At 57.4% G+C, this 23,842-nt stretch overlaps 1 protein-coding gene across 8 annotated transcripts in view; it reads right to left on the reverse strand.

Moving 5' to 3' along the window:
* HSPG2 (heparan sulfate proteoglycan 2) overlaps positions 1 to 23,842 on the reverse strand; it is a 108,811-nt gene that overhangs the window by 36,773 nt on the left and 48,196 nt on the right. For 4 of the 8 annotated variants that reach the window (XM_088843383.1, XM_088843384.1, XM_088843382.1 and 1 more), the window contains 30 exons: positions 23,591 to 23,742; positions 23,346 to 23,492; positions 21,766 to 21,929; positions 21,112 to 21,291; positions 20,810 to 21,006; positions 20,555 to 20,702; positions 19,705 to 19,832; positions 19,116 to 19,202; positions 18,968 to 19,026; positions 18,724 to 18,791; positions 17,436 to 17,576; positions 17,142 to 17,318; positions 16,855 to 17,034; positions 16,630 to 16,748; positions 15,642 to 15,753; positions 15,369 to 15,482; positions 15,156 to 15,283; positions 14,659 to 14,745; positions 14,110 to 14,159; positions 13,692 to 13,789; positions 13,236 to 13,376; positions 12,689 to 12,880; positions 11,268 to 11,306; positions 10,607 to 10,708; positions 9,771 to 9,974; positions 9,149 to 9,232; positions 6,606 to 6,698; positions 6,221 to 6,301; positions 5,789 to 6,019; positions 3,392 to 3,505 (listed from right to left, as the gene is read on the reverse strand). In XM_088843383.1, coding sequence (XP_088699509.1) covers positions 3,392 to 3,505; positions 5,789 to 6,019; positions 6,221 to 6,301; positions 6,606 to 6,698; positions 9,149 to 9,232; positions 9,771 to 9,974; positions 10,607 to 10,708; positions 11,268 to 11,306; positions 12,689 to 12,880; positions 13,236 to 13,376; positions 13,692 to 13,789; positions 14,110 to 14,159; positions 14,659 to 14,745; positions 15,156 to 15,283; positions 15,369 to 15,482; positions 15,642 to 15,753; positions 16,630 to 16,748; positions 16,855 to 17,034; positions 17,142 to 17,318; positions 17,436 to 17,576; positions 18,724 to 18,791; positions 18,968 to 19,026; positions 19,116 to 19,202; positions 19,705 to 19,832; positions 20,555 to 20,702; positions 20,810 to 21,006; positions 21,112 to 21,291; positions 21,766 to 21,929; positions 23,346 to 23,492; positions 23,591 to 23,742 — 3,817 coding nt within the window. The remainder of the gene's footprint in view (positions 1 to 3,391; positions 3,506 to 5,788; positions 6,020 to 6,220; positions 6,302 to 6,605; positions 6,699 to 9,148; positions 9,233 to 9,770; positions 9,975 to 10,606; positions 10,709 to 11,267; positions 11,307 to 12,688; positions 12,881 to 13,235; positions 13,377 to 13,691; positions 13,790 to 14,109; positions 14,160 to 14,658; positions 14,746 to 15,155; positions 15,284 to 15,368; positions 15,483 to 15,641; positions 15,754 to 16,629; positions 16,749 to 16,854; positions 17,035 to 17,141; positions 17,319 to 17,435; positions 17,577 to 18,723; positions 18,792 to 18,967; positions 19,027 to 19,115; positions 19,203 to 19,704; positions 19,833 to 20,554; positions 20,703 to 20,809; positions 21,007 to 21,111; positions 21,292 to 21,765; positions 21,930 to 23,345; positions 23,493 to 23,590; positions 23,743 to 23,842) is intronic. The other 4 variants (XM_088843390.1, XM_088843392.1, XM_088843389.1 and 1 more) reach the window with 1 other exon arrangement.

The raw sequence follows: 23,842 nt of genomic DNA on the forward strand, positions 1-23,842 counted from the left end.
CATCTGCATATCTGAGGTTATTGATATTTCTCCCAGCAATCTTGATTCCAGCTTGTGCTTCTTCCAGCCCAGCGTTCCTCATGATGTACTCTGCATAGAAGTTAAATAAGCAAGGTGACAATATACAGCCTTTACGTACTCCTTTCCCTGTTTGGAACCAGTCTGTTGTTCCACGTACAGTTCTGACTGTTGCTTCCTGACCTGCATACAGGTTTCTCAAGAGGCAGGTCAGGTGGTCTGGTATTCCCATCTCTTTCAGAATTTTCCACAGTTTATTGTGATCCACACAGTCAAAGGCTTTGGCATAGTCAATGAAGCAGAAATAGATGTTTTTCTGGAACTCTCTTGCTTTCTCTATGATCCAGCGGATGCTGGCAATTTGATCTCTGGTGCCTCTGCCTTTTCTAAAACCTACTTGAACATCTGGGAGTTCACAGTTCACATATTGCTGAAGCTTGGCTTGGAGAATTTTGCGCATGACTTTACTAGCGCGTGAGATGAGTGCAATTGTGTGGTAGTTTGAGCATTCTTTGGCATTGCCTTTCTTTGGGATTGGAATGAAGACTGACCTTTTCCAGTCCTGTGGCCACTGCTGAGTTTTCCAAATTTGCTGGCATATTGAGTGCAGCACTTTCACAGCATCATCTTTCAAGATTGAAATAGCTCAGCTGGAATTCCATCACCTCCACTAGCTTTGTTCGTAGTGATGCTTTCTAAGGCCCACTTGGGTTCACATTCCAAGATGTCTGGCTCTGGGTCAGTGATCATGTTATCGTGACTATCTTGGTCGGGAAGATCTTTTTTGTACAGTTCTTCTGTGTATTCTTGCCACCCCTTCTTAATATCTTCTGCTTCTGTTAGGTCCATACCATTTCTGTCTTTATCGAGCCCATCTTTGCATGAAATGTTTCCTTGGAATCTCTAATTTTCTTGAAGAGATCTCTTGTTTTTCCTATTCTGTTGTTTTCCTCTATTTCTTTGCATTGATCACTGAGGAAGGCTTTCTTATCTCTCCTTGCTATTCTTTGGGGTGGCGCAGACGCGAGAGATGCCAGCCCCGGCGCAACCGACCACGCAAAGGGGCGCGGCCGTGAGGAGCTACCCCACGCCTGAGGCCAGGGCCGGCGGCCGAGAGGAGCTGACCCACGTCCAATAGACGGTGGCTGCAGGGGTGCAGGAGGGCCGAGAGGAGCTACTCCACATTCAAGGTCAGGAGGGGTGGCCTTGAGGAGATACCCCTCATCCAAAGTAAGGTGCAGCGGCTGCGCTTTCTTGGAGCAGCTGTGAAGAGATACCCCACGCCCAAGGTAAGAGAAACCCAAATAAGACGGTAGGTATTGCGAGGGGGCATCAGAGGGCAGACACACTGAAATCATAATCACAGGAAACTAGTCGATCTGATCACATGGACCACAGCCGAATATGGTCCACTGGAGAAGGGAATGGCAAACCACTTCAGTATACTTGCCTTGAGAACCCCATGAACAGTATCAAAGGGCACAATGACAGGATACTGAATGAGGAATTCCCCAGGTCAGTAGGTGCCCAGTATGCTACTGGAGATCAGTGGAGAAGTAACTCTAGAAGGAATGAAGGGATGGAGCAAAAGCAAAACCAAAACCCAGCTGTGGATGTGACCGGTGATAGAAGCAAGGTCCGGTGCTGTAAAGAGCAATACTGCATAGGAACCAGGAATGTTAGGTCCATGAATCAAGGCAAATTGGAAATGGTCAAACAGGACATGGCAAGAATGAACGTCAACATTCTAGGAATCAGTGAATTAAAATGGACTGGAATGGGTGAATTTAACTCAGATGACCATTATATCTACTACTGTGGGCAGGAATCCCTTAGAAGAAATGGAGTAGCCATCATGGTCAACAAAAGAATCTGAAATGCAGTACTTGGATGCAATCTTAAAAACGACAGAATGATTTCTGTTAGTTTCCAAGGCAAACCATTCAATATTACAGTAATCCAGGCCTATACCCCAACCAGTAACGCTGAAGAAGCCGAAGTTGAACGGTTCTATGAAGACCTACAAGACCTTCTAGAACTAACACCCAAAAAAGATGTCCTTTTCATTATAGGGGACTGCAATGCAAAAGTAGGAAGTCAAGAAACACCTGGAGTAACAGGCAAATTTGGCCTTGGAGCACGGAATGAAGCAGGGCAAAGGCTAATAGAGTTTTGTCAAGAGAACGCACTGGTCATAGCAAACACCCTCTTCCAACAACACAAGAGAAGACTCTACACATGGACATCACCTGATGGTCAACACCGAAATCAGATTGATTATATTCTTTGCAGCCAAAGATGGAGAAGCTGTATACAGTTAGCAAAAACAAGACCAGGAGCTGACTGTGGCTCAGATCATGAACTCCTCATTGCCAAATTCAGACTTAAATTGAAGAAAGTAGGGAAAACCACTAGACCTTTCAGATATGTCCTAAATCAAATCCCTTATGATTATACAGTGGAAGTGAGAAATAGATTTAAGGGACTAGATCTGATAGATAGAGTGCCTGATGAACTCTGGACGGAGGTTCGTGACATTGTACAGGAGACAGGGACCAAGACCATCCCCATGGAAAAGAAATGCAAAAAAGCAAAATGGCTGTCTGAGGAGGCCTTACAAATAGCTGTGAAAAGAAGAGAAGTGAAAAGCAAAGGAGGAAAGGAAAGATATAAACATCTGAATGCAGAGTTCCAAAGACATATACCACTCTGAAAAGTTCAGGTATAAAAAATATTGAAATACTGTAAGATGTCAAGAAGTGAAAAAAAGTTGATCATGAAACACAGTGATCCTGGGCTTACTTGTAAAATGAAAGGTATATTAATCTATGTAAATATTTGCCCAGAAAAAAGAACTCCACAGTCTAATGTTGACAGTGATTACCTCCAGATGGTAGATTTCAGGGAATTTTAACTTGGTTTTTAAGTTATCTCTACAGTCTGATTCTTCTACAGAAAACATGTGTCACACTGGTGATAGGAAATAACAGGAACCAGTGTTCTCCTGTTTTCTTGATTTTGGGGGCTGTACCACGTGGCTTGTAGGGTCTCTGCTCCCCGGTCAGTGACTGAGCCCATGCCCACTGCAGTGGAAGTTCGGAGTCCTAACCACTGGACCACCAGGGAATTCCTCTAAAGCTTTCTTTATAAAGAAGGATGCTAATCCACAGCTCTGTTCACCCCACCATGTCTGCAACCCCTCAATGCCTTAGACCTGCTGGCCCAGGCACTTTGCCCCATAGGATACGCCCTGTGACTTTGCTCCTGGACCTCCGTCTAAACACACTAAAGCCCTCCCACCCCACAGCCAGCCCTGATACCCCACCCAGCCCCAGCCAAGTGGCCCCCTGCCCTGGCCCTGCATGCATCTTACCGAGCAGGCCCCGGTTTCTGGGTGGCACAGGTCTGAGTGGCCATTGCATTCACACAGCTCACAGTGGCCGAGGTAGAGTCCACTCCCGGTGCGCGTGTAGCCCGGAGCACAGTCCTAGGGGGCAGAGGGCAGCGTTGGTCTCCATCTCCAAGGTGGTCCCACCTGGAGCCAGTAGGCCCAGAACTCCTCTCCTCCGCCATCATGGCTTCCACTGACTCTTGGAGGGCAGACTCCAGGCCCAGCTCCCCATCCCAGCACCCCCTCTCAGGAGCCCTCCTCTCCTTTTCCCAGCACTGCAGAGCTGGGAGTGTCCGCCCCCATCCTGTCTGGCATCTCCAGCCATGGGTATACTGAAATAATAGTTCATCCTTAGTGGAGAAGACTCTTGAGAGTCCCTTGGACAGCCAAGAGATCAAACCAGTTAATCCTGAAGGAAATCAATCCTAACTGTTCATCGGAAGGACTGAAGCTGAAGCTACAATACTTTGGCCACCTGATGCGAAAAACTGACTCATTGGAAAAGACCCTGATGCTGGGAAAGACTGAAGAAAGGAGCAGAAGGGGATGACAGAGGATGAGACGGTTGGATGGCATCATCAACTCAATGCACATGAGTCTGAGCAAGCTCCGGGAGATGGTGAAGGACAGGGAAGCCTGGAGTGCTGCAGTCCATGGGGTCGCAGAGTCGGACACGACTTAGTGACTGAACAACAACACTGCAGAACCCTTCTCCAGCCCCAGGGCTTCGTTCCTAAAAATTCTTCTAGCAGAGTCTTTATTGAAAAACAACCCCTACGTGGAAAAAGGAGGGCTCAGGAGACGTAGAGTTGGGGTGATTCCTTGAAGATTTCTATGACTATGTTTACATCTGCCCCATAAAGTGAAGGAGGCAGCACCCATGTAACCAAGGAGGTTTTTACACATCCTAAGTGAGTAATCAGGGGTTCTGAGAACAATGAATTTCTATTCGCTGCCGCTTCTTTGAAATCTCTCCAGGCCCTCCCTCCCCGACCATTTCAAAGGGATGTTTATAAATCTGTTTTGTTTCACTGCAGAAAATGTGCACCAAGGATTCTGCCTTCTCTGGGAGTTCTCCTTCAAAATGTGTTGCTTCACACACACACACACACACACACAAAAGTGTTGTTTCATAACTTCAAGGGACGTGAAGTTAATCTCCTTGGATGTGAACGCTCTTGTGGCCACAGCAAACGTGCACAGATACAAAGCTGTAGAGACAGGGGCTTCTCACCAGGACTTCCTGAGTTGGGTAGGGGGAGCTGGCTGTTTGACCTCCCTGGTGCCCACCTGGTATCGTAGCCTTACCCACTCCCCTCCCGCGATCCCCCTTCCCCCCTTCCACACCCACCCATCCAGTGTTAAGCGGTTGCCTGCTCTGTGCCTGGGGATTCAGGGGTGAACAGTCAGCGCAGGCCCTGCCCTCGTGTTCAGTCTCCAGCCGAGCCATGTAGATGTTCTTGGAGTCCCTCCAACCGCCTGTCCTCTCTCCCACTCCCTACTGCCCTTCCCTCCCAGTCGAGCTCCCCATCTCTCCCCTGGCCCCAGTCATCTCACTCACTGTGGGCAGAGGAATTTTCCTGGGGCCCAGTTCCAACCCCAGCGTTCCCTCTGAGGCTTGGCAGTAGTCCCTGCTGGGGGAGACTTTCAGGTCTGAAGAAGCGCCACCCCACCCCACCCAGCTTTCCAGGGGTGACCCTTCTGCATCTCAGGCTCTGTCCCCACACACTCCTCCTTCTGTCACTTCTGTGTATTCTGTCCTCCTGCCTAGAAGCCTACTCCCATCTACGCTGTTCACCACTCAGAGGCATCCCCAGGCTCTGCTTTGGGCTAACTTTGGGTGTCTCCATTTGTCTTCATGTCTCTGGCGAGCACCCTGAGAGGGCAAGCTGGGTCTTAACTCCACAGGGTGTAGCTGCGTGCCCTTGGGTAAGTCTCACACCTTTCAGAGCCTCATTTTTTTAAAATATTCTGTTAAAAGGGGATAATTACACCTCTCTCAGCGCTGCTGGGAAGAACATATGCCATGTGGCCGAGCATATTAAAGTTACGGTGGTGATCATGTGCACGCGTGCTGAGTCACTTCAGTCGTGGTTGACTCTTTGAGACCCTATGGACCATAGCCTGCCAGGCTCCTCTGTCCGTGGGGTTTTCCAGGCAAGAATACTGGAGTGGGTTGCCACGTCCTCCTCCAGGGGATCTTCCTGACCCAGGGATCGAACCTGGATCTCTCATGTTTCTCCTGCTTTGGCAGGCGGGTTCTTTACCACTAGTGCCACCTGGGAAGCCCCATGGTGATCACAGGCCGTGGAAATCCCAGCTGACCTCTTGCAGACCCAGCTGTGCTGGTGCAGAGGCATCTGGGTGGGCCACGCTCACCTGGCAGGACGAGCCAACGTAGCCCGGGGGGCAGCGGCATTCCTCCACCTCCAGGGCCGGGGGTCCCTCGGAGGGGCCGGGCTGGGCGACCTCCAGGCTGACCCCACTGATGCTGGCCGCCAGTGGCATGGAGGAGAACGTGGCCCGGACCAGGAGCTCATCCAGGTCAGCCAGCGCCATCAGGAGGTGCTCGCGGGTGGCTGGCTGCCCATCAGGCCGGCGCCAGAATTCCTGGGTTGGGGCGACGACCGCAGATGAAGGTGAGAGGTTGGCCCTGCAGCACTCCTGCCCCCACCCCCACCTTCCCAGGCGCTGGCTGAGGGCAGTGAGCTCAGGACCGGGCTGCAGTAAGAGGCAGGGGACGCTGGCGTCAAAGCCGGCTCCAAAGCAGGGTGGGGAGGGTCAGACACGGCGTGGCTGAGCGCCTCTCACCTCTCGGAAAACAACCTCGTAGCTCTTCCTCTCCGGGCCCTGCAGCACTGGCTGGGAGGCTACCAGCATGATGTTGTTGCCCTGGGGAGACAACAGCAGGATTGGAGGGGAACCGAGGGGCTCTTGGGGACAGTAGGACCTCCCCCAGTCCCAGCCTCCCATCTCCCCAATCTCCCAAGCTCCTGTGCCCTAAGGAGTCAGGTACAGGCCCTGGAGACGGGCCTTGGCCTCTGTAGTGTCCAGACACATGGTGCGGTGGGGCCCTAACCAGTGGGTGCGTGCCGGGCCATCTGAGCGCTGGACTGAAAGGATAGAAACATCAAGGATGCCCCCTGGCCTCCACTGTCCCCCTTCTTCCCACCTGGCGTGGAAGCCCCATGCTCACCATGATCTGGACGTCGGGGTCAGAGAGCGGGCTGCCCTGGGTCCCCGCCGTGTAGGACAGGGTGTATCGCAGCTTCCCGCCATAAGCCGCCACCTGCAAGAGGCAAGCCCTGCAGTCGCACCCTGACTCTGCCCTCCTCTGGGGTCTGCGTGACCCGACAGGTGAGGGGGCAGAGCCTCAGAAGGTCTTTCTGCACCTGTGCTGTCCCCCCAGCCGACCAGAGGCCCATGGTCCCTAGCTGACTGGGCACCCAGCAGTTCCCTCACAGTCTCAGACCTGGGAGCAGCGTGCCCCTGAGAAGCCTCTATTCTGTTTTGTAGGGTTCCCCCTTTCCCACAGTCCCTTGATCCCAGTAAGCAAGCTCTAAGTCCCTTCTAATAACGGAATTTCTCATAAAGCAGACAGGGGTAATGACCGTGAGCGCCACGGGGAGGTTGCAGAAGGCTCAAAGTTCTCAGCCATGCAGAGGCGGCAGGGGAGGCTGACAGCCCCTTAGAACTCCTGCCATCTGGGTAGGAGGCTTCTGTTTGCTCAGAATCCATGTCCCCCATTTTTGCAAACTGCAGTCCTGGTTTCCTCCAGAGGAAGCTACGTCCTACAGGGAGGCTGTGTGGTTTGAGGGGCCTGCCCCCTCCTCCACAGGGGCGACCTGAGCCAGGCCTGGCCAGTCTGCATATTCCACCACTTCCCTTCTCTGCTCCATCACCAATGAACACGTGAACCTGGCATGTCCGCTCTACTGGAGCAGAAAAACTCCCTCGACTAGTCAGATGGGAAGCTAGAGGATGGTGCCAAGTGAGATAAAGTCCTAATGAGTCCTGGATCCAGCCATGCCTGATACCAGATACACTTGGGTTCTGTAGTCGCATGAGCTGATAGATTCTTTGTTGCAGAGAAGCCCACTAGACTTGGCCTTCCCACTGCTCACAACTGGAAGAGTCCTTCTGTTTGCTGCTGGGGGCTTCCCACGTGAGCAGCCAAGACCCCAGCTCTGCCCCACATGACTTCCCTTTCTCCCTCTGCCTCCAGGGCAGATGTTCGGATCAATACCACACTGCGTCAGGCCTAGTCCATTTGTTCATTTGTGTTCATTCAGTTGGCGAGCATTTAATAAACACCTACTGACGATATGCCAGGCCCTGGGCTACACAGGCCCCGAGGACGTTCTCCACAAGTTCAGGGTGAGGGAAGGAATTTATGGGCATAACCAGATAACCATGAAACAGCTGGTTTCCCGTTTTCTTTGGATGCCAGCAAGTTCACTGCCACATCTAAGATCAAGCTACAGGCTGTAGAGCAGGGTAGTTAAGGGAGTAGACTCTGTGGTCTAATATGGGGGTTCAAGTCCAGCTGTCCTGTTTGAATAGCCTTGGACACATCACTTAATTTCTCTGAGCACAACTTGCCTCCCGTGGAAATGAGAATAAAAATAATATTAATACCTACGTTAAAAGGTAGAATGAGGATTAAGTAATAAATGCCATGTAAAACCCTGCACTCAGCACAGAGCCTGCTGAGCCCACAGCTTCAATGCTTACTGACTCCTCTCTGAACTAGCTCTACTCTGATTCCAACAGATTTTTCCTATCTTTATTTCCCCCTGGACCAAACTGTCTTCTCCTCTTCTCTGAATGTTATTTTATTGCTTACTTTCTGTATTCTTAAAAGGCACTCTAAATCATTTTTGGAACAATACAAATACAGATGTCATGCTAGAACTTCCCTGGTGGTCCAGAGGTTAAGTATCTGCCTGACAATGCAGGGGACATGGGTTTGATCCCTGGTCTGGAAAGGTTCCACATGCCATGGGGCAACTGAGCCAGCATACCACACCTACTGAGCCTGTGCTCTAGAGCCCGTCCTCTGCAACAGGAGACGCCCATATACAACACAGAGACCCTTGGAGAGCAAGGAGATCCAACCAGTCAGCCCTAAAGGAAATCAGTCCTGAATGTTCATTGGAAGGACTGATGCTGAAACTGAAGCTCCAAAACTTTGGCCACCTGATGCGAAGAGATGACTCATTAGAAAAGACCCTGATGCAGGGAAAGATTGAGGGCAGGAGGAGAAGGGGATGACAGAGGATGGGATGGTTGAATGGCATCATCGACTCGACGGACGTGAGTTTGAGTAAACTCTGGGAGGTGGCGAAGGACAGGGAAGCCTGGTTTGCTGTGGTCCATGAGGTCGCAAGGGTTGGACACGACTTAGCGACTAAACAACAACAATGCAGCACATGGTAAGTATTTAATGCTCCCTGAATGAATAAATACAGCCCCAAGAGCTAGGTCAGTGATCTGGATATAGGGTAAAGGCAGACCAAGAAAGATGTGTCTTACCTCCCAGTTCAGAGAGGCGCCTGTGGCTCGTTGAAGGGTAAGGGCTGCGCTGGGTTCAACCTCAGCACTACTTGGACCTGAGCGTGGATCTCTGCTCTGGGATTTGGTCTACCCAACTGTGTCACAAAAGGTCTTGACAAGAGGCTCTCTGATACTTCACGATCTGATGACACCCCTATCCACCCCCCGGCAAATCCTTGTTACCTTGTTCCCCAAGAAGGTTCTGGGCAGCTGCCAGTAGTAGAGGCTTTCAGGAAGCAGAGGGAAGCCCTTGTAGGAGAGCGAGAGCTAGGACAGAGGGCAGGTGGTGAGAGTGGATGCAGCCGGCTGGGGGCCAAGAGGGCAGAGGCAGGCCCAACAGGGGCGGGCACAGACCCAGGGGAGACCTGGGGGGGAGACCCGGGGGGGAGACCCGGGGGGAGACCCCACCCCCACCCCCACAGTGCAGGCCCTGGCCCTGCTCTCTGGACAACTTGCTCCCCCCGGTCTGGGTCCGGACACCCTGCGGCCCTCGCTGGCCACGGCTTGGGTCAGTATCTGCTCATATCTGGCACTGCGTCCCCTGTGGACCCCAGAATGATTGACGGGGCACCCCAGAAAGTGTTTTAAAATTTAGTGGCTGTCTTGGTGTCGATTTAAAAATGCAAAACTAGCGTAAATGAGCTGGGACAGGATTGGTGTAAAGAAAAAGAAAAATTGGAATAAATATCTGTCCAAGTAAGGTGCAGAAACGGGCAGAATTTGTGACGCTGGTTCAGCGACAACTGAAGTCTAGTAAAACATGGTGCTTGGGGGAGGGGTCCCTTGGGGATGACTTGGCACGTACCTGAGCGCCCACTGCAGAAGACAGAGAAGCAGAGAAGGCGGAGGAGGAGGAGGAAGAGGAAGGGAAGGAGGCTGGAGCTGCTTGCAGAGCAGCTGCAGGCTGGGCATGGGGCGAGAGTTTCTGGGGAGGGGCTGGGGGGTGGGCAGCAAAGCTGGAGAGGAGCTGCCAGATTTCAGCATCCATCCGCCTTTGGGCCTCATCCACCTGGGGGACCAGGATAGGGGGACAGAGGAGAGGAGCAGGGCGGGCAGAAAGGACCCGTGAGGCCCTGCCGACACCCACCCGCCACCCACTGCAGTGGCTTCTGTTCCCACACGTGGACACCTGACGCTCCGCCTCCCGTCTCTGCTGCCCTCTTGCTCCTCGTGAGCAGGGTGGGGCCACCTGGGAGGGGCCCAGGCTGTGGGAAGAAGCTCAGACAGTGGGTGACCCGGCAAGAGAGGGGGCAGGCAGGGCTGCCCAAGGCCAGGTTAGAGGGGCCAGAGGCAGCCCCAGGGCCACGCGCATCAGGGAGATGGCTCCCCAGGTCTCAGGCTCCAGGCAGGCCCACGGTACCCACCCAAGCCACTCGCAGATCAAGCAGGCCCACGGTACCCACCCAAGCCACTTGCAGATCAAGCAGGCCCACGGTACCTGCCCAAGCCACTTGCAGCCCAGCAATGCCCCTCAAGGAACACTGCAGTGGTCCAGGCATCAGGCTGGGGCCTGGCCTGGGGTAAAGTGACTTGGGAAGGCCAGGGGCTCGGCCCCAGGCTCCTACTTGGGACTCTGCTCTCTGGGTTCCTCCCTGGGGTCCTAGACGTAGCCTGTCCCCAGGCAGGTGGGCCTTGAGTTACCTGTGAGAGCTGCTGTGCCCGGCCCTTGCCCTGTGGGGGCCCTGGGATCCTCCCAGTGGTCATGGCTGCCCGCAACTGCTCCTCTGAGAGGGACGTGCGGTTCTGATGGGCAGAGGGCACAGGCCCGCTCAGGACCACCCCCCGCCCCAACCCAGAGCCTCAGGGCTGGAGCCCTGGGGAGCGTCTTCTCCCCATGGACATAGCGGCCAGGAAGGCCCACCAGGGCTGGGGAGCAAGACGCCCGCGCCCCTCTGCAGGCTGGCACACAGAGGTTCACTCCAGGCCGCAGGAGGACTACACACACAGAGGGCTCATGGAGGCTGCTTGGGAGGCAGTGCTGGGGTGACCTGGTGGGCCAGAGACCGTCACGAGGTTTAGCCTCCAGCTGGTGCCCCTGCCTACCAGCCAGCACTCTGGCCACAGACGGTTGGCACTGGGACCCGAGCACGTGGTAGGTGAAGCACCCTCCCAGCTCTAACTCCTGACATCGCGGGGCTGGGTGCAGCCCTGCCCTGGCCGTGGGCCACCAGGCACCACCTGGGCCCATGCGTGCCCACATTGCCTGGGGTGCCAGGCGTTTCCCCATGCGGGGCGGAGGGCATCCAAGAACACACCATGCCCACGTCACATCATGGTCACACCACTCAGATCACAGGCCTACCTGGTGAGCCCGTCGCATCCGAGCAAAATATGCCTCCCTCTGTGGGGCACAGGGAAATGCCAGGAGAAGGCGTTAGAGAGGGCGGGGGGAGAGAGAGAGAGAGCAAGGCCTGGGAGCTGCAGGGAGGCAGACACCAGGGCCAGGAAAGGAAGAGAAGGGTGAAGAGACGAGAAGGAAGCCAGTCCTGGGAGGAGCCTGGCATCCGTGAGTCTGTCCAAGGAGGAGAGGCAGAGCAGCCTCAGAACCCCCAGTCCTAAGTGTCCCTGACTCTCCTAGGACCCTGGGCTTGGGGACACATCTGCTTGAACACCAGCTTCAGCCAGCAGGTGACGCCTGAACCAAGACCCGCTTTCCCTGGGTGCGGCCAGGTGGCCTTGACTGCTCACGGAACCCATTTAGATGGCCACCCTGGAGTCCACCCCAAGACCCTGAGCCCCACAGCACCTCCCTCACCCCTGCGCTAGACCATGACTCCGGAGGAGCAAAGCCTGTGAGCACCTGTGACTACTGCGGTATTTAAGGGTGGCCTCTGAGCTGGTTGGGCTTCCCTGGTGGCTCAGCTGGTAAAGAATCCGCCTGCAATGAGGAGACCTGGCTTTGATCCCTGGGTTGGGAAGATCCCCTGGAGAAGGGAAAGGCTACCCACTTCAGTTTTCTGGCCTGGAGGATTCCACGGACTGCACAGTCCATGGGGTCAAAAAGACTCGGAAACGACTGAGCGACTTTCCCTTTCACTTTTTCTGAGCTGGTCTGCATCCCAGCATCGCCATCTTCAGGCTGTGGGAGCCCAGGCAAGTTCCCTGACCTCTCACCGCAGTTTCCTCATTAATGCAAAAGGGCAGCAGTTGTCCTTAGCTCATAAGCTGCGACTTACGACCTGTATTGGGTCAGCCAAAATGTTTTTCCATAACATTTTACAGAAAAACCAAATGAGTTTTCTGGCCAGCCCGATACAAGGGCTCACAATCGCACCCAGCACAGAAGAAGAGCTCAAAAAACATGACCGGTGATAAGAACACCCAACACCAAGCACAGGGCCGAGAGCACAGAGCGAATTCCACAGGAGTGGATGAATGAAACTGAAGCTGCGTCTCGTTTGTCCTGTGTTTCCCAGGGCCTCGCCCAGGACCTGCTGGCTGACTAATGGTGCGAAAGGTAATCATCATTAACAGGCGGGCACTTCCTATGCGCCAGGCACAAGCTCTCATCCTCCGAACTGCCCTGGAGCCAAGCTTTATCACCAGGCAGCCCGCTGGGAAGCGGCAGGGCTGGGTTGAGACGGAGGCCTGTCTGACCCCTAGAGGCAGCAGCCGTTGCCTGCCCGCTAGCCCACACTGCTCTGAGGCCAGCTCCTGTCTGCGTCCCTGTTCAGAGCTGGCGATCGGGGAGAGTGGTCTGCCAGGCCCTGTGGCGCGTCCCACCTTGTCTCCCTGGTACGTCTCCGGGAGCTGCCAGTAGAAGGACTCGTGGCCAAGGTGGGCAAAGTTGCCGAAAGAGAGCTGGGTGCCCTGGGGCACAGGTTCTACGGTGAAGCCTCCAGTCAGGCGGCTGTTGCGCTGCGGGTTCACCAGGGCAAAGCCTTGGAAGTCCCCGAGGGCAAAGCGGGTGGAGATCTGACGGCAGAAAAAGGATGGGGGGTCAGTCTGGGCCCCGGGGAGGCCCCTGGGTGGGGGAGGGGCACGGGAGGGCCCTGGAGTGGGGAATGGGGGAGCTGGTAAAATCGGGGCTGGGACAGAAGTCACGGGGGAACGGAGACCATGTCTTGGGGGAGGAGGGAAGGCTGGGATTGGGGCTGATCTGAGCAATAATGGGGCGGTGGGCATGGCCTGAGGGGGAGCAGCGGGTGTGGTTAGGCCCTGTGCTTGCGTGGGCAGTGATGGGGCATGGGAACAGCGACTGGCACCAGTGATGAGCCAGAGAGGCAGGCAGGAGGCTGACCCAGGCTAGGGGCGCGCACGGGGCTCTCACCAGCTGGCGAGTGTAGGAGGAGCTGGTGCACTGCTGGGTGACGCCCATGCAGAAGCAGGGCAGGCAGCCGTCCGGGTTGCTGGCGCTCAGGTGGAAGTGGTGGGGCCGGCACTGGCCGCAGGTGAGGCCTTCTACCTGGGCCTGCAGGACAGACGGAAAGGCGGGGGGCAGGGAGCCTGGATGCGTCTCTTGCACAGCTGGCAGCCTTTGAGGCCAGTCTTCCCAGCCGTTTCCGGGGGTTCCGAGGGGCCCCTGCTGCCCTCAGGCCTAGGCCCCAGCTCCCATCGGATGCTGCCTGACTTACCTCGAGGCCCCGAGCAGTGGGGCAGGGACGGGCCCTGCGAGGACAGGGGGCAGGGGCACAGGGACAGCCCTGAAGGCTGGGTGGCAGGGAAGGCCCGGCGACCGTCTTGGCCATGGTTCGGGGACTTGTGGAGGGCAGGGGTCGGGACTAACCTTGCACTGGCACTGTCCAGCAGCGTCACACTGGCTGCTGACGCTGCCCTGGGGGTCACAGCCACAGCCGATCTGCTCCGGCAACTGGCCATCGCCTCCTAAGGTGGAGGGAAGCCGCCACAGCTGGAACCCCAAACCCACCACGAAGCATCCCCATTTCCACCACCCTCTGGGCATCTGACAAGCCACCCAAGCGAACGAGTATTTGCTTCTGAACATCCGCCACGTGCAGGCATCGGACACATTCACAGAGGCCCTCTGGGGCGGGTGGGCCTTAAACCACCCTCATTTTACAGGGAAAGAAGCCGAGGTTCAGAGAGGTAAAGTCACATTCCCTATGTTGAAGGAGAGCAAAGGCTCTGCCCTCGCTCCATCCCCAGGGTGGCCAGATCCCCAAAGCCTCCCCAGGCCTACTCACTTTGACATGGCTGGCCCTGGCTGGGGTTGCCATAGTAACCTGGTGCACACCTGTGGTGAGGGAAGGCGCTGGGTGAATGGAGGGAAGAACCCCTGGGCTGTGCGGGGGCCCTGTTACTGGACTCGGTGACCTCCGAGTGCCAGAAGAACCAATTAGCTTAACTCACCCATTGCACAGATGGAGAAGTAGGGGGGAGAAGAGTGGAAGGGACAGGCCCCAGGCCATGGAACCAGTGAGATCAGTAGGGTCAGGCCTCGAACCCAGGACTTTCAGCAAGAATGAGGGGTTTCTGGGAAGACTTTGGCCTCACCGGGGATGGGAGTGTTGGGAGTTAGGGGTGAACTGCAGGTCTAGATCTCTGAGGGTCTCAAATGCCAGGTGAAACATTCAGGCTCTTGAGGGGTGGGGGGGGCACTGACTGTCCCCTGGGGGCCGGTCTTAGGCAGAGTGGGGGGCTTCTGCTCCCTCTTGCTCAGGAGAGCTGGGCCCAGCCCACTTCCCGGGGCAGCCCTTCCTGCAAACTCCCCACCTTGCCCATGCCCACCTCACCTCTCACAGTGACGCCCGCTGTGGCCTGGGGAACACGCATCGCAGGTGGGTTGGCCGTCTGTGTCCAGAAAGCAAGTGTGGGTGGCTCTGTGGAGGTAGGGGGAGAATTTCCAGTTAGAAGGTCAGTGGCTCTTCCTTCAGGCTCAGCACAGGAGGGTGAGGAGGAGGGGCCACGTGAATTAACACGTCCTGAGAGCCAGCTACGTGCCAGGGTCTGTGGTAAGAGTTCCATGGCTTCATCTCAGGCTCATAGTAGGGGCCAAGGTGTTTGTGTGTGTGTTGGGGGGTGTTGGGGGGGGTACTTCATTATCCCCATTTCACAGATGAGGAAGTTGAGGCCTAGAGAGGGAAGTATATCTCATACAAAGTGACACAGTGAGGAAGCGATAAGGCCAGGGTTTAACACTGCCTCTCAGGAGGGCCTGGGAGGAAGGGAATCTGGGACAGAGCCCTGGACATTTCGGGAAAGGGCAGGCGCGGGCAGGGGCTGGACGCACTGGCCGGCAGCGGGTGCTCCATGGCAGGGGCACGGCTGGCAGTCGTGTGGTGTCCCACGCTGGGCGTCCCCGTAGTACCCGGGCTGGCACTGCTCACACCGGGCGCCCTCTGTGTGGTGCTGGCATTCCTGGGGTGGGCAGAGCATGGGGCTGAGGCTGGGCCCCTGGAGGCCACAGACCCCTGGGGCAGGAGGCAGAGAGGGCATGGCTTACCTGGCAGGTGCCTGTCTCGGGCTCGCAGACCTCGGTGTGGCCGTGGCAGCTGCAGCGTTCGCAGGTGCCCAGGTAGAGGCCGCTGGGCATGCGCGTGTAGCCTGCGTCACAGTCCTGGGTGCAGCCAGAGGGACTTCCTCAGGGCCCGCTCAGGGTCGGGACCACCGGATGGTTGGGGTGCGCTTGGGGAGGTGGGAGAGCTAAAGGAGGAGGAGCCAGGGAACACCACGGTGGAGGGGGCTGGCTGGATAGGTGGGTGGGGCCCAGGCTCACCTGGCAGGACGGACCGCGGTACCCAGGCGGGCAGGTACACTGTTCCACCTCCAGCGCAGGGTCCTGGCCGGTGTCCTCAGGCACGGCCACGTCCATGCTGATGCCAGAGACCCTGGGGGCGACAAGACCCTGGTGTGAATGAGCACTCGCGCTGTACCTATGCGCAATCCCTGGAGTCCTACACGCGATCGCCTCGTCAATCCTCCCAGCAGCCCTGCCGTGATGCTACCGGGGCCCCGCCCAACTCTCTACCTGGGCGTCCATCCCTCAGCAGCTGCAAGGACTGGGGCAAAGGGCTTATACCCGCAACTTTCTCCAGGGAATGAGCCTTCCTCCTCAGGAGCAGTCCCACCAACCTACTCCCTTAGGGGGCCCAATGACAGACCGGCCCAGGGTACAAAGGCCCCTCTGACTCAGGCAGGATGACTCTGGAGGGCTCTGCAGCGATGAGACCCAGGCTGGTCTCTACCTGAAACCGCTCCCTTGCCTGGCACTGCCTCCTCCTGTCTCCTTCCCCTCCTAGGTTCTCCTTGCCAGTGACTCAAATCCCCACCTCCAGCTTGGCTCCTCGGGAGCCCCGCCTAAGACAAGCCCTGTGGCAGAGGAACTACTGCAATCTCCGTTGCGTTGCTGTTGTTCAGTCGCTCAGTCGTGTCCCACTCTTTTGCGACCCCGTGGACTGTAGCCGCCAGGGCTCCTCTGTCCACGGGATTTCCCAGGCCAGAGGACTGGAGCAGGTTGTCATTCCCTTCTCCAGGGGATCTTCCCGACGCAGGGATCGAACCTGCGTCTCCTGCATGGGCAGGCGGGCTCTTTACCACTGAGCCGCCTGGGAAGCCCTCCCATCTACATTCCACAGATGAGAAAATGAGGCACACAAAGCCTGCAGAGCCGGAAGGAGGCAGAGCTGGCAGCCGCCTGCCCCACGTTGCTGAGCCTGGACTCACCCCCCAGTCCTTTCCTGTCCTCCCGCCCTGGCCCCGGACACCTGCTCTCAGCTGGCCGCTGGGTGTAGGATGCCTGGATCAGGAAGGTGTCGATGTCCGCCAGGGCCATCAGCAGGTGCTCCCGCGTGGCCGGCTGCCCGTCAGGCCTCTGCCATGCTTGCTGCCAAAGAAAGAGCTTATGGGCTGCAGTCCCTGACGTCCAGACGCCCCTGAGTGAGGGGCGCAGGGAGCCGCCCTGAAGGTCTCCTGGGACCAGTGCTGCTCACCTCCCAGAAGGGCACGGTGAAGGTGCTGGGCTGGCCGGAGCTGGGCTCCTGGGAGGTGTGATGCTCCAAGACGATGTTATTGCCCTGCAGGACCACCAGCGGCTGCCCATGCAGGGGCGTGGAGCCAGGCTGGGGCCGCTGGGTCACCGTAAAGCGCAGCTCTCCGCCATAGGAGGTCACCTGGGACCCAGGGGGAACAGGCACTCAGCTGGGGCCTCCACCCCGGGGTCTTGCTGCTGCTCGGGCCGCAGCCTCTTCCTCAAAGACCCCAGGCAGCCCCTGCCCACCTTGTCCCCCAGGAAGCGTGGAGGGAGGCTCCAGAAGTAGGGCCCAGGCGGCAGGCTGTGGAAGGAGGAGAAGACCAGTTCCCCGGGCGAGGGCGACGAGATGCCCTCGCTGGCGTTGTGGGTGCCCGTGGGGTTGGTCAGGCTGAACCGAGTAGGCTCCTCGGAGGCCCCCAGCACCTGGTAGAGGTGGGAGAAGAGGCCGGGATGGGGGCCGTGGCCTGCCACTTGGCCCTGGGTCCACCCATCCCTGGGCTTGGCAGTCCCGCCCATCTGGCCAGCACCCCTCCTCCGTACCTGGGCACGGCGCCAGGAGGAGCTGGTGCACTGGCGACTGACGCCCATGCAGAAGCACTTGAGGCAGCCGTCAGGGTTGCGGGCACTCAGGTGGAAAGAGCCGGCCACACACTCGTTGCACAGGCGCCCCACCACGTTGTTCTGCAGGGACAGAGCTGGGAGCTGCAGGGTGGCCCACGGGAGGCGGGGGCGGGGCAGGGGGATTGCTCCCTGCAGCTTCCGGTCTAATCTACCCACATTCCAGACCAGAACCCAAGGCCAGGGGGAGCCCTGGAAAGAGCACGCTTATGAGGGCTGGCCACCATGTGAACAATAATTCCTGACTGATGGAGTTATATAACCAATCGTTTTCCTGTTTTCTCTATAGTTGCTAGGGAGCTCACGAATAAATTTTAGACATGAAATATAGCAACGTGGTGAAAATAATTGTTGTTCAGTCACCAAAGTCGTGTCTGACATTTTTGTGACCCCTATGGACAGTAAGTAGCCGACCAGGCTCTTGTGTCCATGGGATTTCCCAGGCAAGAACACTAGAGCGGGTTGCCATTTCCTTCCCCAGGGGATCTTCCCAACCCAGGGATTGAACCCGGGTCTCCTGACTGGCAGGTGAATTCTTACCAATTGTGCCACCTGGGAAGTCCGGGTTAAAATAACTCCTGCTACTATTAATGGACTGTTTACTGCACTGCGCTAGTTTCTGTTCAACCAGCACCTCATTTAATTTCTTGAAGTCCCTTGAGAGGGATGGGCTATTTCCATGCTTCACGTGAGGAAACCAAGGCTCAGGGATGGGAACTGATTGACACGGGGTGACCAGCTTGCTGATCCACTCTGGGAGGGAAGATGGGAGTAAAGTGCCTGATTTCCAAATCTGTCCGCTTCTTTGTTCTGCAGACACCTGAGGCTCCCGCTCTCAGGCAAACCATTTCCCTCCTCTGAGCTCCCATCTCCTCATCTCTGAATCAGTGATGCTAACAGCTACACCATCGTGTCAATGTGGAATGAAAGCGTGGTCAGAATCAAAGGTCCAATGGTCACACAAAGGATGGACCTGAGCCTGGAACCCAGGTCACCTGCCTCTCAAACCAGTTGCTCCTTCCTGACGCTGGGCCACTTCTCACGAGGGGAAGTCTAGCTAGCCAGACCCATCGGCCTGCAGCGGAGGCCACCACCCACTGGCCAAGGAGCCAGGGAGAGGATGCAGCCTCTTCCTCCTCCTCCTCCTCCTCCTCCCAGCTGCGGGCCAGAACCCAGGGCCCCCAGGTGGGGGGCGGGAGCTCACATGTACCTTGCAGAGGCAGGCCTCCCCAGAGGACCCCGTGCTGCCTCGCTCATCACAGCGCACGATCTGCTGGTCTGGAGATGCAAAGTTGGTGTTGTCAGGGAAGGTGGGAATAAGATGGACATAATCTGCACAGAATGGGGTGGGGTGGGGCGTTCCCCAAGGACCAGGTTTGTGCTGGACCAGGGCCTCGGGCCTGGGGGCGGGAGGCCTGGGAAGGCGCTGGGGATGGCATGTGCGATATACTCACTGGTGGGCCGGCACTTCCCGTTGGGCTGGATGGGGTTGCCCTCGTAGCCGGCGGCACAGCTTGGGGAGACAGAGGGTGGTCAGAGGCGCTCCCCGGTGCCCCACCCACTATGGCCTGCTTCTCCTGGCCCCTACCGGCTCTCGCTCACCTCTCACAGCGGCGGCCTGTGTAGCCTGGGGCACACGCGTCACATGTGGCTTGGCCATCTGTGTCCAGGAAGCAGGTGTCCGAGAACCTGTGGGGATGGGGCAGACAGCACGTGGGGCAGGGCTGCAGTGAGGGGTCGGGCCAGGGCTCACAGACCCGCTCTGGGACTGATGCTGTCCACAGGGATGCAGCAGGCCACGAGGCCCATCTGCCCTTTTTAAAAAATTCTTTAGATATTTTATTTATTTTGGCCGCTCTGTGAGGCATGCGGGATCTCAGCTTCCCAATCAGGGTTTGAACTCAGGCCTCCTGCAGAGGAAGCACATGATCTGGACCGCTGGACCACCAGCCAGGGAAGTCCCAGACCCACCTCCTTTAGATCTGCAGCCTCACCACAGCGCTAGAAAGACAGAGGGGCCCACTGTATGGAAAAGGAGGCAGGCCCAGAGAGGTCGAGGGGCCGAGGGTAATTTATTGACCAGGCGAACCTCCGAAACCAGGTCTCCCACCTCCCTGCCCAGACAATGCCCCAGGCTCACTCCCCCGTCTGTGCCCCCCACCCTGCCTGCCCCTCCCGAGCCGGGTCTGACCTGCGGGAGGCATCGATGTATGGGCAAGGGCAGGGCCGGCAGGCAGTGGCTGTGGCCTTGGTGGCATCCCCGAAGAAGCCCGCCTTGCATTTGTTGCACTGCGGTCCCTCTGTGTTGTGCTGGCAGTTCTGGAGGGAAGGGGAGGGAGGCGCTCAGGTTGGGCGGAGCAGCCTTGTGCCCCACCCCGCAACGTGGGGCCACACTGGACCAGACGGGGCTCCGTGAGGGTGGGCATTTGAGACTGTCTGGATCACTGTCCCCGGTCATGCAGGAATTACCCCACAGCTTTGCAGACAGGGGACCACCAGCTCCATCCTGACAGGGAGTCCATCACCCCACATGGCAGCCTGTCCCACAGACGGTTCCAAATACCTGCTCTGTATTGACCTAAACCCACATTCTCCTTCCAATCCGTACCTATTGGCCAGTTCTGCCCTCTGTAGGCGGTTCCTTCTACCCCTGATAGCTGTTCAGGGACTTGGAGATAATTGTTTTCCCTGCTTAAACCTTCTCTCAGCTCCCAATTCCAGCTCCCTCCACCATTCCTAAGAAATTATGTAAGATTTATAGGCTCCTTCCTCTTAGGAACGGCCTGTTGAGGGCCATGCTTTATGCCGTATTCTCCAGGAGTGATTGGTCTGACTTATGTGAAGAGTAGGACTTTCACCTCCCTTATCTGGACATAATATCTTTGTTAATGCATCCAGAGGTCACGAGAACTTGTGTGGCAGCCACAACAGTCATTCTGGAGGCTTGTGCTAAGCATGCGGGCACAAGGAAGTCTCAGCTGGAACCTCCCACCCTGCTCTTGCCTCTAGCCAGTATCCAAGTGCCAGATGGCATGACTCACCAGGCAGTGGCCATACACAGGGTCACAAGAGCTGGCATGGCCATTGCAGTTGCAGCCAGAGCAGGTGCCCAGGTAGGGCCCCCCAGGCACCCGGGTGAAGTGGGCGTCACAGCTCTCACAAGACAAGCCAGAATAGCCAATGGGGCATCTGCGGGACAGAACCAAGACGGTGGCTGCAGGCACTGTGAAGCCTGGCGGTGTCTCCCCGACCTCTGCCAGGGCCTCTGTGGTCCCCGGTCCGGCTGGGTCAGGCACCTGCACTCCTCGACGCTGTGGGCGCGGCCGTGGGGGGTGGCGTAGGTGACGGTGGTGTCCATGGCGACGTCGCTCAGCCCCACGCTGGCCATCTTGTGGTCGTACACCGTCTGGATGAGCACCGCCTCCAGGCTCTGCAGCACCTGCAGCATCTCTGCCCGCTGCACCGGCCGGCCGGACTCATGCACCCAGTGCTCCTGGGTGGGAAACAAAGGTCGGGGTGTGGCAGGAGGTCGTGCGTCAGCACCTGCCCAGCCTGTACCCCCATCACTGCCAGCCCCGGAGGAGCAGGCCCCACGTACCTCAGAGAACTGGACCTGGCGCTGGTTTGGAACCCCCGGCTGGGTGGGCGTGTGGCCCCGGGAGAGCAGGCGGTGGCCGGCGCCCACAAGGACCACGTCCGGCCGCTGCACTGGCTCCAGCGTGCCACGCGCCAGCTCATAGCGCACCCTGTAGCTCAGGGAGCCACCGTAGGAGTCCACCTGGCCGGGACAGGGCGGATCAGGGCTGGGCAGCCGTGGGCACATGCGATGTTCACTGGGTGCCCGCTCGGTCACTCTGTCACCCGTGCTGTGTGGCAGGCACGGAGGTGGGCACAGGGAAGCAAAAATGATGGGACTTGGGCTCTGTGTTTGGGGTGTTTAGCCCAGTTTGGGGGAAGAGTCTGATGATACTGTGTAAAAGGTGCCCAAGGAGACCAGAGGAGGGGCACTGAGCCCAGCTTAGACATGGAAAGTGGTCCAGGAGGGCTCTCCAAAGGCTGCATCAGCTTTTCTCCCACCGTGACCACAGCGGGCAGAGACTCTGCCCTGAAAGAACGAGGGCATTTGGACACCTCTCCCAGAGAGATGCTGCCTTGATGCCCCCTCCCAGCTTCAGAGGGAGCAGAGCCCAGGCAGGCTCTGAGCACGGACGCGGGGTACTGGGCCCCTCCCCACCCAGGGCAGTCCCGTCACCTTGTTGCCCAGGAACTGCTCAGGCAGAGCCCAGAAGGAGTCATGGACCAGGAAGCGTCGGGACAGGTCGACCAGCTGGAACTCCTGCAGAGCTGTGTCAATCTGCAGCTGGGTGGAGGAGACGGGTGGCATGCCGGGCTGTGCGGGCATCGTCACGTTCACGCCTGGGGGGCACAGGGGAGGGATGAGCACCACGCACGTGCCTGCCCAAGACAGCCACCTGGGTGGCAGTCCAGAGAGACGGAAAATTCTGGGAGAAGTGTGATTTAGAGGGAACGTCAGTCTCTCTCCCAAAGTCAAATAAAAGCCAAGTTTTTTTTCTCCCTTCCTGTGTTACTGGAGCAGTATTTCCCAAAGCACTCTCCAGGCAAGGCCAATGCTGCCGAACGATGGTGGGGAACCATTTGGGAACCCCAGGGTCAAGGAAAGGGCAAGGGGAATCTCTGCTGCAGGACTTCTCAGAGTCTTTGCCTGCCAACAGATCCGTGGACTGTCAAGGCTGGAAGAACCCTCAGTGGGTAGTAGAAAGCTACACAGGACTAAAGAATGGGTGCCCAAGTCCTGGTTCCACCCCCCTCCAGGTGTGTGAGTCTGAGCAAAGGCCTGTTTCTCTGTCTGTAAAATGGGGCCAACAGTGGCTTGCATCACAGGGTTATCAAGAAGCTAAAGTGAGCAAATCCATATAAAATGCTTAAACCAGAGTGGAACACAAAGGATGTGCTCCAAAGCGAGAGAGCTGTTATGTTGCTGTTACTGTGATGGGTCCTTGGGGCCAGCTGTGTCCTCCACACCACCCCCCACACACGTGGGAAATCTCTCTACAGCATCCTTCCAGATCTCCAGGGCAGCACCAATCATCCAAAAGAACTTTCTGCAATAATGGAAATGTGCCTGAACCCAGGTCCGTCTGATGTCTAGGCTCATGCCATCCTGCCTCTCAGAGTCCTAGAGAACTGAGTCCAGCTGCCTGACTTCACGTTTGGGAAAACAGGCTCAAAGAAGCCAAGAGTCTCAAAGTCACACAAGCAGTAGTAAGTGGTGCATCAAGAAGTCAGCTCCGGGCTAAGAATATGCCAAAGCCTGGGCTCTTATGCTCTGGGTCACTGCTGCCTCTCAGTTCTGCAGGACGAGGATGCTGGGGGCAACAACAGGGAGCTGGGCACTTCCCACGGACAAAGCACTATTCTGAGTGGCTTATGCATGTTAATCTACTGGGTCCTTAAAACACCTTGGGTGGGTAATATTTTATCCTTATTTTGCAGATGAGAAAACTAGGTAGTTAACTTGGCCAAGGGCCCATGGCAGTGAGGATCAGAGTCAGAGTCTGAACCTGGACTGTGACTCCACGGCTTGCCCTCTTCGTCACCTAATGCAGGCGGGTATCAACTGTAGATTTCACTTCTCCTAAGAGAGCTTGTTTTCACCCTGAAATGCTTTTCCCACAGGGCTCGGCATTTCTTCAGCAACCCCGTGTGCCTCCCTGGACTGGCTCCATCTGTCCAGAGCATATGCTGCTTTCCCGACCGTCTGCCCTCTGAGCCCATGGGAGCCCGGTGCCCTCCTCCCGCCCACCAGCGCACCCTTGAAGTCGTTGGGCTGGTCAAAGCGCAGCCGGATCTGGTCCCGGAAGCGGCGGCTGCTCTGGCACACGTTGGTGACGCCGAAGCAGAAGCAGGGCAGGCAGGAGGCGCTGTGTTCCAGGTAGAAGTGCCCGTCAGGGCAGGGACCTGCGGGGCGGCACGGGAGCGGGCTACAAGCCTGTCCCCGGCGGACAAGCCCGGCTCCCGCCCCGCGCCTGGTGCCCGCCCGCCCCCATGGGCTGTACCCCGCTGCGGGATGAGCTCCAGGACGCCATCGGGAATGCCGAACACCATGCCGCGGGCGTTCATGGCCTCACAGGTGTAGGCACCCTGGTCTGCCTCCTTCACGTCGTGGATGGTCAGTGTGCCGCGGCCGCCCTCACTGGTCACTGTCACCCTGGTGGGTCCCCCCCGAGACAAGAGGCAGGGGTCGGGCCGGGACCGCTGGCCGCACCGCCCCTCCAGCCCCAGCCCCCTGCGGGGACCCAGAGCCGCAC

This window comes from Moschus berezovskii, chromosome 2 (genome assembly GCF_049115385.1).
Source record: "Moschus berezovskii isolate FMDL1 chromosome 2, NW_MosBer_1.0, whole genome shotgun sequence".
Classification (NCBI taxonomy): Eukaryota; Metazoa; Chordata; class Mammalia; order Artiodactyla; family Moschidae; genus Moschus; species Moschus berezovskii.